We start from the raw sequence: 16,466 nt of genomic DNA, 5'->3' as shown, positions 1-16,466 counted from the left end.
CACTATACTGTGGAATACCTGTGGATCATGCAGGGTCTATGTTTGTGGCACATCTGTCCCCAAACATCAGAAAAAAAAAAAAATTAAAAATCATCAGTGATTTGCTAAACAGGTTTATAATGATAGTAGCAATTAGGAATGGAATAAATATTAGCTCCTTTCCATTCCTCACTTTATACTCATATTGACATTCATTTTCTGTTCTCCAGTAGATCCATTGGTGCTTGGACTTTTTCTCTGCTTCCTGTACAGGGGAAATATCAGCTGAGGTTGCCTGTCACTGCTGTGAACATGTCACAGTACCCAGGTACTGTGGGACACACTTTGCAGTGAGATGCCATTGATCAAACAGATCCAAAACCTTTCTCTGAATAGGAAAATACTGAAGAAAACTGAACACAGCAGAGCCAAAGGCCACGATTCTCAGCTGCCATAATCAACAGGCTTGGTTTCATAGGGAGGCTGCCTCTGCTGATATACATTTACAATATCATCTTCTGTGAAAATTTAAAAATATTCTTAATAGCTTTGTCACCAATTAACTACTTAATGTCTGGAGATTGTTCATCGCCCATTATTTCTCCATTCTCAACCATGAGATTGCCACTACTCTCTCTTGTGACACTGTCATACGACGGAGGGATGGACACTGAGGATGACGTTTCAGACCTGTTAGGACTCCTACCATAATTTGCATGCAGCATAGATGCAATGAGTCCTTCTTTTTCTGGAGCAGCATCTCCCAGAGTGTCAGAGCTGCCAGTTCTGTGCTGGTACAGGTAGGAAGCCTGTTTGAGGGAGCGCTGGAGCAGGTGGCTCCTGTAGGCACGCTGGATCACCGTGGCCGACGCTTCCTCTTGCCTGTGGCTGAGCGTAGTGGATATTGGCTCATAGGATTGTTTTGATGGATTGGCAGCCATGAATTTCTCCTCCATATGTACTTTCAGAGTATCCAGCTCTCCAGAATCTCCCAACACCCTCTTGGTGAAAGCAAACAAGATATCCAAGCAGTGTATCTTGTCCCCACTGACCACAGGCAGGTCCATTGCTGTGAGTTCAACTTTGTTTGGTTTTGGTACACACAAGGGCTTGGGCAGAGCATCTGCAAAGTCTGAAAGTGCAGAGAAAGTTATGAACTGAGTTGCCTCAGGATCAAACTTCTCCCAGACTTCATAAAAGATATCAAAGTCATCTTCCCCTAAAGGCTCTGCACTTTCCTCAGTGGCAGCATTGAAGTTCTCCATAATAACAGCTATGTACATGTTTACAACAATGAGAAATGATATAATGATGTAACTTACAAAATAAATAATACCTATGGCAGGTTTACCACATTCACCCACTTCACCACTTATGATTGGATCACAATATGGTGGCCCAGTGTTTAAAATAGGACTGAGAAGAGCATCCCAGCCAGCTGACGTGGTGATTTGGAAGAGACAGAGCATGCTGTTAGCAAAGGTTTGGAAGTTGAACATATCATCAATGCCACCTTCCATCTTCACATAGGCAAAGTTAGCCATGCCAAAAATGGCATAAATGAACATGACCAGGAACAGCAAGAGGCCAATGTTGAACAGAGCAGGAAGGGACATCATTAAGGCAAAGAGCAGAGTTCGAATTCCTTTGGCTCCCCGGATGAGTCTCAGGATCCGGCCAATCCGGGCCAAGCGAATGACTCTGAAGAGTGTGGGTGGTAAGAAATGTTCAAAGGCTTTGCCAATGTTGGAAAGCAGTAAGGCTGAAAAGGAGAAGATAACTCATTAGAATATATTTTTTCCTTAACTTGTAAAGAGGCTGGAATGATAATATATTCACAGCTCAAAGATATTTGATGTGTGTTTGCTAAGCCCCACCAGAATAACTTTTAGGAGAAGCTGAATTGAAATAATAGTTGTTGAAATCAGCAATTATGAGCTACATTCTTCAGCCATCAGAGAACAGTCCCTGTTGCACAGAAGATGACAAGAAACTTTCTGTGCACAACTTCAAATATCTGTATCAGCTGACACTTGACGACTGATGGTTTTCTTTGACTCTGGTTGCATGAATACTTCAGCAGATTCAAGTTACCTTCTACATTTGTCTTCAAATACTGACACTACAAAGCTAAACTAAGAAAACAAGATATAATGCAATGTCAAAGTAATTTAGATAATACAGGCATGATATGTAGAAGCAAACAGAGCGATGAACACAGAAGATGTGCATGCCACTCTACAACGGCTTTTGGTTTATTCAGGGACAGAGCTACACATGGACGTTATTTTTTCTTTGTTTGAATGAAATAAATGACACCTAGTAGCATTAGAAGAGGCTTGTCTTTTCTAAGTGCAGCTGTTTTGGATAATTTTTTCTGTATTTACAATCCAGAAACCTAATTTCTCAAGGAAGAGCCATAGTCTTACTGGAATCTTACTTACCCTAGACACGAGTAATAGTAAAGAACTGAAATATCCTTCTTGCCTCTTGCTAGGGCAGTACTAGCCCCAGGAATAGTTCAATTGGCAAGAAGCTCAAATTTGCAGCAGAGCTCTTTACCCCATTCTTCCATTGCAATCCCTTCAAGTAAAAACTAATACATTTTTGGTGATCTTTTCTATTGTGTTACAAAGTGAGAGCCCTTATTGTCAGTCAGCAATGCCTGAATTCTACAGGCTATAATCTAATTCCATTCTTCCCACTCTATTCATATTCCAGTATTCCTGTTTGTCTATATATTTCAGTCATCTGTCAAAAAATACAGATGACAAACCCCAATAATTGATCTCATTGAATATTTCTTACTTGGTACTAAATCTGTGACAATGGAAATTATCGTGTAATGTGATACTGCTATGATGAGTCATTCATTCTGTACTTCAGATGAGGAAAAAAAAAAACCTGAAGAACTATTATAAATATATACACACTTTTACTAAAGGAATTGTTTTGAATCTCATTTAATATAATCTTGAGGGGGCTTGTTATTTTTTCCTTAATACCTTATAGTATTATGACTTACATTTCAATGATTATTTGCAGTTAATAAATTTTAACTCGTTTTTTTCTTTCTAAAAAGAATAATAATTTATAGAGTAAAGAATTTTCAAGACAGTTTTACTTACCAACAAGTGACATAATAACAACAACTAAATCAAATATGTTCCAGGCATTTGAGAAATAGTACTGCCTCAGAGCCAGCAATTTCAGCACACATTCTGCAGTGAAGATGGTAACAAAGAGTATATTGATTTTGCTGAGGACGTTTGTCTTTGTTTCACTTTGCTCATACGTTTCCACCATCATTGTGACCATATTGAGGCAGATGAGACCCATGATGACAACATCAAACATCTGGGATGTTACAATGTTGAAAAGGAAACCTTGGTACCTGTTCTAGAAGGGAAAAAGAATACTTCTGACATCAGTTATGAAAATAAGAGTACCCATCCATACATGTTTCCAGCATTTCCAATTTTTATGTCACAAAATCACTCAGCTGCAATGAAGTTGGAGAAATTGGAGAAAGGCAGAGTACAACAAAGACATTAAAATCCCTTCCCATCCTGAAGTTTTATCAGTTACAAGAAGAATATAAAACCCAATAATATTTATGCAGAGAACTTAATAAATATTTAACCTGTAAAATAATTCCGTCCACTTTTTGATGTGGAACTGACTTTAGAGAACTGTGCAAGTATCAATGTAAAGACAGTAAGAATATTTTATATGCAATATATAAATATATGCACTTTCCAGTGAATTAAATTGCATTTTTGTAATGCGTTTTCCCAGTGAAGAATTCTGTTTACCAAGGGTCTTGGAATGGGTTTTTGAGGTTTCTTGGATCCCAACTTTTTCATTGCATTGTAGTATTTTTTCTGTTCTTCTGTCATAAAGATATCTTCCCCACCTAAGTATACAAAGAAATGTCACTGTTATCTGGCGAAGAGCAAAACTACTGTACTTAAAATGTCTAAAATTCTGGAAACTGACATTTCTTCCTTTTTTACATCTTGCTGTTACTGGCTCTAATTTCATATCATGTAACTGTGTCCAAAAAATCAGTGGCACAAAGCAGCCATTCACGGAGTAGAAGTCTTGGTGTGAAACTCAGCCCACCCAAAAGGCATGCAAACAAAAAACATGGACAGGATCAAATCTTTCCCTGGGCTTGCTGAATATCCAGATTTTTCCCTGGACTTTCAGGCTGGGCTTGCTAAATATCCAAATCACTCATCAGAGCAGCTGTATCAGACCACTTTCTAAATAATGAGTCTCTGGTTATATTGAGTTCCTCAAAAGGAGTGAAATTTTAAGAGGCTTTGAAAGGTTTGGGGAAGATCTAGGTGTTCAGGTTACAGGGGAAAAGAAAGGAGAAAGTTATTTCTTGTAATTTAATTATCAATGCTCTGGTAAATGCCAATAGAAGTTTTAGATTCCATGTATAGGACCTTGTTCTGTAAAGCACAACCAATACACTTATCTTTTTCTTTTGCTGGTTGAAGTTGTCAATGATTACACCAACAAAGAGGTTCAGGGTGAAAAAAGACCCAAAGATGATGAAGTTCACAAAGTAGAGATACATATAGAGACTGTACTCCATTTCTGGCTGATCATCTTTCTGCAAGAATGAGAAGGAACTTGAGAAATAACAATACAGCAACATGGGCCCAATTGAGAATAATCTTCTTATTGAAGCTCCTCTCAAAAATTGGTTCCAGGAGAAACTAAGATTTACAGACTTTCTGCTAATTGTGACAAAAGTGGTATAATTTAAAAATACCAATAGTGCATAACACAAAATTTTGTTTGAATATTCTTGACATGATTTCCACAGGCATTGCAGAAGCACCATTTCAGTTCCTTTCAGTAAGAACAGGAGCTGTAAATTTTTCAGTACATGAAAAATCAAACAAACTATTTAGAAGTCAAATTCCAAGCTCTTGCCATTACATTTCTTGGCCTAGATATGTTGTTGCTCTTTTATCTTCTTAGCAAAAAACTTCTGTGATGGCTATTATTAATAAAAACAAAATTGGGAGAAGAAAAAATAACTTTTCAAATTGAAGAACAAAGAAGAAAAACATTTAAACACACAAAAACTTATCAATATATGAAAATAGTATTATTAGTATTTTCATATTTAATATATTATTTTATATTTTAATATATAATATTGCTAATATTATAATATGAAAATAATTTAAAAATTCTTTTATTCCTTTGAACTCCAGATGAAATTAAGGCATCCTCTACATTTCAATTTCTTTCCTTACTAAGTCATACCACTTTGTTCTGTTTTAGTGGGTGGATCTAGAGCTGAAACCCTTTCCCCGTTGCAACAGAGGAGCTTTAGGATATGATGAGTCATTTGCAGATTGAATGTTTACATCACCTGACAAAAATAATTACTGGTAGCATTTAGCACTGACAAACAGCAGATGTAGAAGTGCAAAATGAATACTGCGATTGCAGAAAGCAGCAACATTCTCAAAAAATATGGTTTGAATGAAATGACTGACCTCTCGTGAATCTACTGCTGCATACATGATGTCCATCCAACCCTTAAATGTTGCCTGGAATGAGAGATTATGGAAAATGTTTTGAACTTTGACCTTGAAAGTCTTCACATAATTTGCAATATCAGAATGACACTGACTGGAGCAAGAGCCTTTGCTATGCTCACAGGCACAAAGCACCCAGCTCTGGCTGCTGCTGTGAGTGGCATTCTCAGCCTCATAGGATATGAAAGCTCTCAGTGGGGAGACAGAACAGTTTATCCTAGGATTCTGACAGAGCAAACCCTCATCAGCATGGCACTAAAGGCCATGCAACCCTCATGGCTGAATAAATCCACATTCTGACAGAAAAGGTCACTATTTACCCCAGAATTCCTTCTGAGATGGACTCCAGGATCATGAAACTGCTGGAGGCTGCAACAGCACTTGCCCACCAGATGTTCCTTTATCACCTGGAAAGTCAGGGCGGGTCTTATCTGTCCCCCTTTTTCCATTTGTGTGTGTGAACTGCCAGTTACAAGGGGGAGCAAGCTGCAGGATATTCCACTCCCTGCATCACCCTCAGAGATGAGTTAGGAATTAACAAAAGGTCAAGCCCATCTGACAAGGGCTGGCTACTGAGGACAAGCAGCACTTACCACCTGAAGAAGAGCCAGGTAGCCAGAGCCAACATTATCAAAATTGACTTTAACATTGATCCAGAATATTTTCCCAGTGTTGTTGTACATCTCACAGTCTGTTTTGTTTGTGATGTTGCCCTCTAATACGGAATTTTCATCTGTCATATTGACACATTTCCCAAACTTCCCAGCAAAGAGGTTCACTCCCATGATGCTGAAGATGAGCCAGAAGATGAGGCAGACGAGCAGAACATTCATGATGGAAGGGATGGCTCCCAGGAGGGCATTGACCACAACCTTGGATGAAAAGGGAGAGGAAAAATACGCTTCAGGAAAAAGGATGAGCCCAGGTATCTGTAAGCAGTCACTTAGTCATCTCTGCAAAGAGAAACCTGATGTTTTCTAGGTAAATAGTCACAGTCACACTGGTCACAGCTGTCAGGGGGACCTTGAACAATATCTTTAGTATCTATTAGGTTTTCAAAGCAATAGTTGATATTTCTTGGTCTGCTGTGAGGTCTTACCACTGCTAAAATCTAAGTCCACCCCTTTTTTTTCCCCCCTCCTTATTTTTGGAATAGGACATGGTCCATTTGTCTCTTTGTTTTAGATTTTATTAACATAAAACTTCTGAAGTATTCATCCATGAGCACTTGTGCAGAGGACTATATTTAAGACTGTCAAAAGTAGCTCCTAAAAGGACCAGTAATAATTCTCCACTAGTAATTTGCTTCATTTATTTTTAGTGGATTATGGTTGTGTTTGGGGTTTATAAGCATAAGCCAGGTACATTTCCTGTGTTAGGTGCTGTATAGCCACAGAAAAGTGTCCAAGCAGATTTTAAATGTATGCTAAGACATAACAGATTGCTTTGAAAAAATTGGATAAGGGAATGGTGGGAACATTTCTTTGAGTTTCACGGTGAACTCATCTGTGAGGTAGCAAAGAAAGACTTGATGCACCAGCAGAAAAATTCAAAGGCTTTGTGAAGGTTTTTTGGAGACTGCGCCACACACATTCTTCATAGCAAGACATAAAGTATGACATTACCTGTTTCAATATCAAAATTTACTCCAGACATGGAAATTTGGATACATTCTGCTAATTAATTTAATGACATTTCTGTCTTCACAGTGTCAAGATTGCAACCACAGAGTTTTCAGTTTTATTCTTCCTGAATAAAAAATAATAAATAAATGTGCTCTTTTGATGGGAAAAGAAAATCTAATGTTCTACAGGAAAATACTTTTGTTTTCGGAAAGAACTCTATTTAAAAAAATAATTTGAGCAAAGTACTTTTTAATAGGCTACAGTTTTGGTAAATCAATCCAGTAAAATCTTTCAAAATTGAAGTGACTCTTTCCTCTGAGTTAGCTTGCTATGAGATTTCAAAAATTATAATTGTGCTCACAGGTCTTATTCTCTGTTTTATTTTTGCCTTTCTCAGTAAGACAGGAACACAAGAATGTCTGAGCAGCAATGGAACAAAATTCCACCTAGGCCAGTTTTAATTTCAACAGCACTTGGATCAATCACTCCAGGAAAGTCTATAAGGAATGCCCAATTACAGAAGAGCACAACCAAGGGTCTCTTAAAAAATGTATTTTATAGTTCCTAAGCTGAGCTCAGGGTGAGCATGTGAACTTGACAAAGACACAGTGATGAGTCACAAACCTGTATTGTGCTCATCAGCTCTGACAAGCTTTGGCTTGCAATCAGTCTTACCCTCATTCCTTCAAACCGTGACAGTGCTCTCAGGGGTCTCAGAGCTCGCAGAGTCCTGAGAGATTTCATGGGCCCAAAGGTACTGCCAAAGAGGTTTATCAAAGAGACCTGAGTGGGAAGACAAAGGAAATGCATTAACAACATCCTGTCATCTGTTTCCTTTATTTCTGTTAAAAAAAAAGCCAACCAAAAAACAAAACCATGTTTTCGGTGCCTGGACTACAATATCCTGACACCATTGCTACAGTGGTTAAGGTCTGAAATTTACATCCAGAAAATAATCAGGGATTCTGCTGCTAATGCTGTGTAGGAACAGCAAGGACAGAACTTACATCTACAATAAGGAAATCCAGCCAGCACCAGGCATTGGTGAAATATTTCTTGAAGCCATAAGCCACCCACTTCAGCAGCATCTCCAGAATAAAGATGAAAGTGAACATTTTGTCAAGAAATCCCAATATTGCTTGAATTCTTTCTCTCTTATGTATATGGATGTCTTCAAATGCCTGAAATCATAATATATGTAGACAAATGCAAAAATCAGAAATTAACCTTGTACATTTAAAGTCAAGCAACACTGAGACCCTTTCATCATTCAGTTTGTTTTAATACAGATCTGAACACCATTTGTTACTCAAATCTCTGCCAGCTGAGTAAAAGTGTAATTCTCCCTGTGCCTTCTCTTTCTTTTCTCTATATAAAACAGCCCTGTGGATGCATCCCTCCTGCACAATGAAATCCCGTGAGCACAGGATAAAAATATATACATATTTTTATAAATTTATATAATAAAATTTATATATTGAAGAGAACGAAGCTTTTCTTCCCCAAGTATTAAGAGTCACTTGTTTGTTTTAATGGTATAAAATCTCCTTAATATTTCACAATTGTGACATAACTTCCTGAGAAAAATCCAGTATACAGCCAGAAGAGAAACAGCTTTTGAGATTCATGTATTCTTAGCTTAGCTCATGCTCTCTTATAATTTTTAATAACATCAATAATAGATTTGCAATAATTAAAATGATGAATAAATGACTGCTATTTGAAGACTCTTCCCTCTTTATGAGTTCAAAGATATTCACTTTGTTTGTTGGTAAAAACAACTTCTCTGGGTGCAAATTAAAGCAAAAAACCCTTCATGAATACATGAAACTGTGCTACACCAACCAGGGCTCCACTGCTCAGAAGAATCATGAACACGATAAAGGACTCAAACCAAGAATGTTCCACAATCTGGTAGCAGGTTTTTCTCAGATTCCACCATTTTTCTCCTCCAAACTTTGCAGCACTATCCAGGCAACAATGGAAGTACCGAGCACAACCTGAAAGTGAGAGACAGCAATGAGTGCATGGAAGGGGGGCAGGTGAATGTGAAAGCATGGCCAGGAAACTCCTGGGTTTAGGACACAGGCAACGGCCACAGTTACTGCATCCTTGTTGTTGGTTTTCCCTGTTTTACCAAGAGAAAAAAAATTGAGATACATTCAGTTTAATTTGCCTTGTAGCTCCTATAAAGTAGGTAGAGCCCCGCTGGACAACTTTTCATTATTTCAATATTGTATTTGCAGGGAATGCCCTGACAAAGGCAGGAATGACACATCTGACTCCATGTTCTCAGAAGGCTCATTTATTACTTTATGACACTATATTATATTAAAGAATACTATACTAAACTATACTAAAGAATACAGAAAAGATACTTACTCAATGCTAAAAAGATAATAATGAAAACTCCTGACTCTTTCCAGAGTCTCAACACAGCTTGGCCCTGATTGGCCAATGAGTCAAAACAACTCACAGCAGAATCCAATGAAACAATCACCTCTGGGTAAACAATCTCCAAACACATTCCACATGTGGGCACAACACAGGAGAAGCAAATGAGATAAGAATTGTTTTCCTTTTCTCTGAGGCTTCTCAGCTCCCCAGGAGAAAAATCCTGGGCGAAGGAATTTTTTCAGAGAATATGAATTCCACATTTCAAGATATTTCTGAGACACTGGACAGGCTCTCACTGACCTGCTGTTGGGGCACACAAAACTTCAAGGCCATGGGAAAAGTCTCGATGTTACAAAAGTCCTTCTCAGTTTCTGCACACTCTTTGAAAAGCAGAGATGAGATGCTGTAACCCCAGCATAGAAAGACACCAAATTTTTCAGGATTGATGTGAAAGCCAGCATTGTTACATATTAGGGTAGGAAAAAATCATAAAAGCACTGAACACATCCTAGAACAACTTCCAAAGCTAGGTATTGTCTGATGACTTGAAAAGAATCCTCAGATTATTGGATGATATTTAAGGTCCTTTCCAACCCAAATCATTCTATGATTCTCTAATTATCACCCCATAGAAATTCAATTCATCTTAGCAGCTTCTTTTGCTTATTTCACTCCTTTGTTTGAGATTGCTCATGAAATGTTATTCAAGGAATACTTTTACTGCTGCAATGTATTAATAAACCTGATGTGCCAGGTGACCATTGCCATGTGAGACCTGGTCCCACACACTTCTCTTATGTTAAACCCCCAAAGTGACTTGGTTGTGTAGAACTCAGTGAAATGCATCTCACCTCACAATCCTATTTTTCAAACTGGGGTCTAGGCCATTGCCCATGTCCCACTTGGAAGCAATTGGCTTTTAGGGAAAGGGTTTTATTTTTCAGGTGTCTCAGTCTCTGTGTTGGCTAGATAGGCACAACTATTTAACTTTTTTTCCAATAACTAAAATTAACTGAAAATAATCTGACCCTATTGGCTCAGCATCACTAGAGAAACAAGTTGAGTTTTCACTCTTCTCACTTCCCAGTAGTGAAACCACAAGAGTCTTACCTTCTGGAAAACATTGTTCAGGAGTCTTGAAGTCTTCAGAAAATTCTGGAATCTGTTTTAAAAGATCTTCAGGATTTGTCAGATCCACTGTGCTGACTTCAGAAGAGCTGACACTGTCCAACTACCAAGCACAGTAATATCAGTTATTGATTCTTTCTAATTTGGGTCCAAATGAGTAAATTAATCCATGAACAAATAAAACTCAAAATTAAAGTTTGGTATGTACTAATATTACAATTATTGTTGGTAATGGAATAAACTTTTTGATTTTAAAAGATACAAGCTTAGAAGTACCAACTGATGCATTGAAATAGAGGCCCAAGCTCTATAATTACAGTATCTATCTACATGAACCAGATATACCTGCCTAATCAGCTGGGAAACTGAAGAGCTTTTAAATTGCATATTAGTGAATATAGTTCTCAAAAGAGGAGAAGTTACCTGGGTTAAAACCATGAAATCATGGAAAGATGCATTCACACAGGAGACCCAGATAAATAAATCAGTTATCATGCCAGGAACTGAGCACCCATGATAATATTTAGGAAGCAGAAATTGGAATCACACCCTGTATTCTTCAGTAGGCTTTTTGCCATCTCATTAAACCAAAGACAGTATCATGAGTCAGCAGTTTGCTAGCAATTGTTTACTTTATGCTTTTCTTCTTTCATGTTTCCATAATGCTGGTTTTTACTTCTTTGAATGTATTCTATATTCAAAATTATTTTAAAATCACTGTAAAACTGGTAACAATGATCTTTAATGACACAGAGAGAAACTGATTTCAAGCATTATGTTTCTTGAATCCGAGATACTTAGGACACAGGCAGACTTGATGGAATTTCCCACATGAAAACTTATCTCTCTTGAATTCTTCTTTTTTTTTAATCCTCCTTTTTTGTGGAGTCAGAATTTAATGAATGGAAGGTATCAGAGAGTATTTCATAAATTATTGATAATTACTACTAAATTTACATCATAGCTTTCCCATTTCTACATGCTCTCTTTCCTATACTATATTTTTTTTTTCTTTAAAATAAATACCTAGAAAACCTTTGATTTTGCTCACAGAATTCCAGCTCCAGTATTGCCTCCTGTCCTGCCAGACCAGGTACTGCAAGTTCAGAGCTGCTTCTGGCACTAAACTTCTCTCTGGTAAATCCCTGAACCGAAATATGCCTGTGTTTGAACTGTATTGGAAAATTAACATGACTGAAAAAAAAAATGTTACCTCTTTTTCTTCTGGTGATGAGAGTTCACTCTTCCTGTCCTTTCCTAGATAAAGCACACTGAATTCTTCAGAGGAAAATCCTGATCCTTTACTTGAGCTGCCTGAATTTTTTGCTCTGTCTCCTCTTTGCCTCAGGTGATTTTCATCCTGAAATTAATCTGTGGATTAGAGGGCTTTCTTTTGCCTTTTTAGGGAGTGTACAAATCAGAGGGGAAAAAACAATAAGCTATAAATTTCATTTAAAGTGGGAATCTCCAGACAAGAGTTATAAGAAAGGATCATTTTGAGTCTCTGATTTTACTTAAGAATAGAACTTTTCCACAACAGAGCAAATGAAGGCATTTTAGTGACCTATTCAAAACTTAAATGAGAATTCTTACATAGGAATTAAGAGGTAAACTTAATATGGGAAATTGTGATACCAGATTGACAGCTGTGATTGAAACAGAACAGAAAAATTCATGGAGCACAAAGAAATAGGGTAAATATATGATGTAGTATCAAAAATATGTCCTTGGTAGAGCCACTCCATACTTAATCCCATCCACTTCTAATAATTACTACATATTATACACAGGAAGGAAAAATACAAAGTAAGGATCAGAGCTATCAATTCATATTCTGAATCCATGTTCTGTACACAGAACATGGATTTTTGCTCTTTTGTGCAAATAATACCAAAACAGTTGACATTAAACATAAATATTTACATTAAAAATCACAAGTTCACCAAGGCCTGCCATAATTACCTGTGCGCACCACAGCATGTCAGCTAGAATTCCTGCAAAAATTTTCTTTTAAAACCATGAAAGAATCTTGATTTTAAAAGGCTCCCAGTGACGATTTACCCTCGCTGTAAATATTTTTACTTTTGGCTCTAGTTCAGAACTTTGCAACTTTCTGAAAATGGATCAACATCTCCCACCCTGTTCTGCTAGAGGCTCTTCTCCCACCCATCCCTCCCTTCATCTCTCTCCACAATTCTGCTGTTCCGACACAAATTAAGATATCCATTACCTGCTTGCTGCATTCTGTGTCAGTAAATGTGCTCAGCTTATCATCATCTTCAAAACCCTCACTTGTATTCTCTGCCTCAGCAATAGGGACACAGACAAATACGTTGGGGTTTCTAACAAAATCTTCAAGACCTGGGCATTTGTCCCTGTTTTTCTCAATCCATTCATTATTGTAATTCTCTTTACAACTCTTTGGCTCTTCACTCTTGAACCCAAGTGAGTTCTGTGCAGTCAATTTGATTTTCTTCTTGTGCACTTTCTTTATGTGCCTGAGCTTCCTGCAGCAGGCATCCCACGTCACGCTCTTGACAAAGTGGAATGCCTTGCGGATCCGAGCAAAGGCAATCCGAAGATTGTTCATCTCTCCATCATCCTCTGTTGTCTGGAGACTGTCAGCACTGAAAGAACTCAGCAGCAGTGCAATGAAAAGGTTGAGAACCTAAAAGAAATTGAAATAATAATTAAAAAAAAATCAAGTCTGGAGATTAGCATTCGAAAATCTGAATTTTAACTTTGAAGAACACAGACGCTACCAAAGTTCTATCTCTCCTGAGCAAACCAAAACAAGGTAATAAGGAAATGGCAGCAACTGATCACATTGTGATTGATGAAATCAACTTCTCTATCTGAAATTTCAACGTTCCCATTCCTCTCTTCTCAAAAAAATGTAATTTAAACTACAAGAGAAAACAGATCTGTGTGGCAAATGCATTATTTGATGAAAGCAATTTTTTAAAGGTTAAAGCAGTAACATTGACTCATGTCCTGTCAGTTTAATAATTGTCTCTTCATTCTTCAAATTAGAATTAAATCAGGCCTCTGTGCAGTTACTTCCAAAATTCTGTAAGATCAGATTCAGGCCCAGAAATTTCCTCAAATCTGCCACATTATCACAAAAATCAAAACCAAGAGAAGCTCGAATTTTTCATTTTTAAGCACCTTCATATAAAGGAATTTTTAAACCTCCATTTGTTTTGGTTTTTTGGTTTTTTGTTTTTTTTTTTCTTTTTGTTGTTTGCTTTTAAGGGAATGTGAGAATTTAATTTTTTCACTAGTATTTTGGTTACTAGTGTGTATCTTAATTTTTGTCATGGCAGAACTGAGCAGATAACACTCCCAAGCCATCCAAGGACCACAGGCAGTGGAGAATATCAGCTCTCCAGAGATCAATTCATCTCATCTGTCTTACTTATTGACTTTAGGCTGGAATAAATCTCAGTCCCAGATACCTCTCTCTGCTTCCTCAGACCATAAGAAAGCCTGGACAAAAAGTGGGGGCTAAACACTTCATTGCTTGACAGCTAACATTAAATTGTGATATAAATCTCACTCACAGCATTTCATCACTGGCATCAATCCTTGCACTGTGAAACAGACAGGACATTAAATACATATTTAGGATTCAGCCACAGAGCAGAGATTTCCCACAAAGGTCTGCCTAGAGTTAAATATGTTCAGAATTCTTTTTACAATTAAGAAAAGATTGGCATATGAATGAATGAAGGACATGAGGAACCAAGTTACTAAAAGAAGATATTTATGATTTGGGCATCAAGAAAGGACAGCTCAGGACCAAGGAAGGCAGGCTGTCCCTTGTGTCCCAGTATAGTGTGTTGAGGCTGTGTAGGTTATGCCATTGCAAGACCTAGCTCTTGGATATAAATGTATCTTGAGATGCCTAAAAATAATCCTGATTTCTGTGGTAGATTCTGCCATTTGCTGATAAAGAATTCAGTACTTGCATGAGGTCTTAATAAAATAACTAAAATTGATTTAGAGAGGGACTTAAGCACTTGGCCTAATTAATCCAAGCAGGTGAGCCATAAGCCTCACTGATTATTTACATCCAAATCCCAAGACAGGGAGCAACTTAGCTGCCTGTGGTGTATTTACTGCAAAGGTGTTTCTTGTCAATTGCCGCATGGAAAGGTCGAGTGGTGCTGTGAGCAAAGCTCACAAAATGGGAAAATACAGACAATGGTCCAAAGGTGAAAGGAAAAAGAGGATTTCGCAGACTATAACATACATAAGTAACTTTTCCACCTGTTTTTAGGGAAGCTACCTTTTTGTTGTCAGAACAACCATTAACTGGAGTCCACCACAGACAGGATGAAGAGAACAGATTGCGAAACTTACCACTAAATTTCCTATCACCATGACCAGCAGAAAGACAACAAGACACATTGATGGTTCAGCAACCACCATGCAGTCCCACATGGTCTCAATCCATTCTCCACACAGAATTCGGAAAACGACGAGGAATGAATGGAAAAAGTCCATCATGTGCCAGCGTGGCCTGCCGTCTTTGCTTATTTTATCGCAGTTGAGCGCATAACTTCTCCCAAAAAGTTGCACCCCTACTACAGCAAAAATGAAAATGATGATTCCCAGGACGAGGGTCAGATTACTCAGTGCTCCCAGGGAGTTACAAATTATTTTAATTAGAGTGTTTAAAGTTGGCCAGGACTTTGCCAGTTTGAAGACCCTCAGCTGCGTAGCAACATAAAACATAGAGTTAGACATTGGTAGAGATAACTCATCTTTGCACCATGCAAATCCTACAACAACCAAATTACTGATATTCTGAACTATTCCAGCGATGCAACGTTTGTGGTACATTAATACTTTTTTTAAAGTATTTATAGATATTTTTTTCTCTTGGCTGGGCAACACTGCAAACATAAACTAATCACCTCGTAAAGGACCAAACTAACTTGAGACCCTGATAAATGCAGGCAGGTGTCCATGCAATTCTCTTGATGTAGATTTTGGTGCCTAACTTACATGTAAAACAAAGGACCAAAAGCTCAGGGACTGCTGCTGCAGCACTATGAAAAGAGTCTATATTTTGATAAAGCAATTTAAATCAGTCCCCAGTGTATGAAGTGGAAACCTTAACATAATTTCACATCTCTCTTTAAATATTGTTTATTTCTGTTTGTACTCCAACACTTTTTTCCTAATTTCCTGTGCTAGTTTTTAATTATTTGTGTCATTTTTATAACATGTCCATGCTGGAATATTTTTTCCTTTGAATATTTCTTGAAAAGTGAACTCAAAAGAAATATACTTTTTAAACTCTTGACTCTAACATCACAAGGAGTTTGAGTGTGTATCCTAAAGCCAAGTTGAGGAAGTAAAAATAATTGGGATAAAAAAAAGTAATTTCTTGCCTCCTAACTGCAGAAGTATTCTGTACTAAATTCACAAGATAAAGTTTTATACAACTGAGCATGCATGAAGGATTACCAGTCTGAAGGATCGTAAAACTGACAGGGTTCCTCCTTTTCTCCTTTCTCTCTTGTTTTTGTGTCTGGGGAAACTCAGTTCAATTAAACTCAGTGTGACAATGACACTGTCAAAAATATTCCAGGGCTGCTGAAAATAGTAATAGGGATCTAGAGCGATGATTTTTAAGATCATTTCTGCAGTGAAGATTCCTGTAAAAACCTGTGACGAGGAAACAGTGGCATCAGCCTGAAAGTAGCCATGGGTTATCTCTAGGTCACCTTCCCTCAAATAACATTCATGGACAGGT

The 16,466-nt window shown here is 37.6% G+C and overlaps 1 protein-coding gene across 1 annotated transcript in view; it reads right to left on the bottom strand.

Moving 5' to 3' along the window:
* Positions 1–542: 542 nt before the first annotated feature.
* LOC118684006 (sodium channel protein type 5 subunit alpha-like) overlaps positions 543–16,466 on the bottom strand; it is a 33,416-nt gene continuing 17,492 nt past the window's right edge. Inside the window, exons 14-27 of the mRNA XM_036378656.1 lie at positions 16,178–16,378; positions 15,065–15,418; positions 12,930–13,367; positions 11,913–12,059; positions 10,682–10,802; positions 9,020–9,174; positions 8,182–8,355; positions 7,850–7,957; positions 6,143–6,421; positions 5,508–5,561; positions 4,465–4,606; positions 3,795–3,895; positions 3,108–3,378; positions 543–1,741 (exon numbers count right to left, since the gene is read on the bottom strand). Coding sequence (XP_036234549.1) covers positions 543–1,741; positions 3,108–3,378; positions 3,795–3,895; positions 4,465–4,606; positions 5,508–5,561; positions 6,143–6,421; positions 7,850–7,957; positions 8,182–8,355; positions 9,020–9,174; positions 10,682–10,802; positions 11,913–12,059; positions 12,930–13,367; positions 15,065–15,418; positions 16,178–16,378 — 3,744 coding nt within the window. The remainder of the gene's footprint in view (positions 1,742–3,107; positions 3,379–3,794; positions 3,896–4,464; positions 4,607–5,507; positions 5,562–6,142; positions 6,422–7,849; positions 7,958–8,181; positions 8,356–9,019; positions 9,175–10,681; positions 10,803–11,912; positions 12,060–12,929; positions 13,368–15,064; positions 15,419–16,177; positions 16,379–16,466) is intronic.

The sequence above is a fragment of the Molothrus ater genome, chromosome 1 (assembly GCF_012460135.2).
Source record: "Molothrus ater isolate BHLD 08-10-18 breed brown headed cowbird chromosome 1, BPBGC_Mater_1.1, whole genome shotgun sequence".
In the NCBI taxonomy this organism is placed as follows: domain Eukaryota; kingdom Metazoa; phylum Chordata; class Aves; order Passeriformes; family Icteridae; genus Molothrus; species Molothrus ater.
The sequence above is the reverse complement of the archived record's forward strand: the minus strand, read 5'-3'. Positions and strand labels throughout refer to the sequence as shown.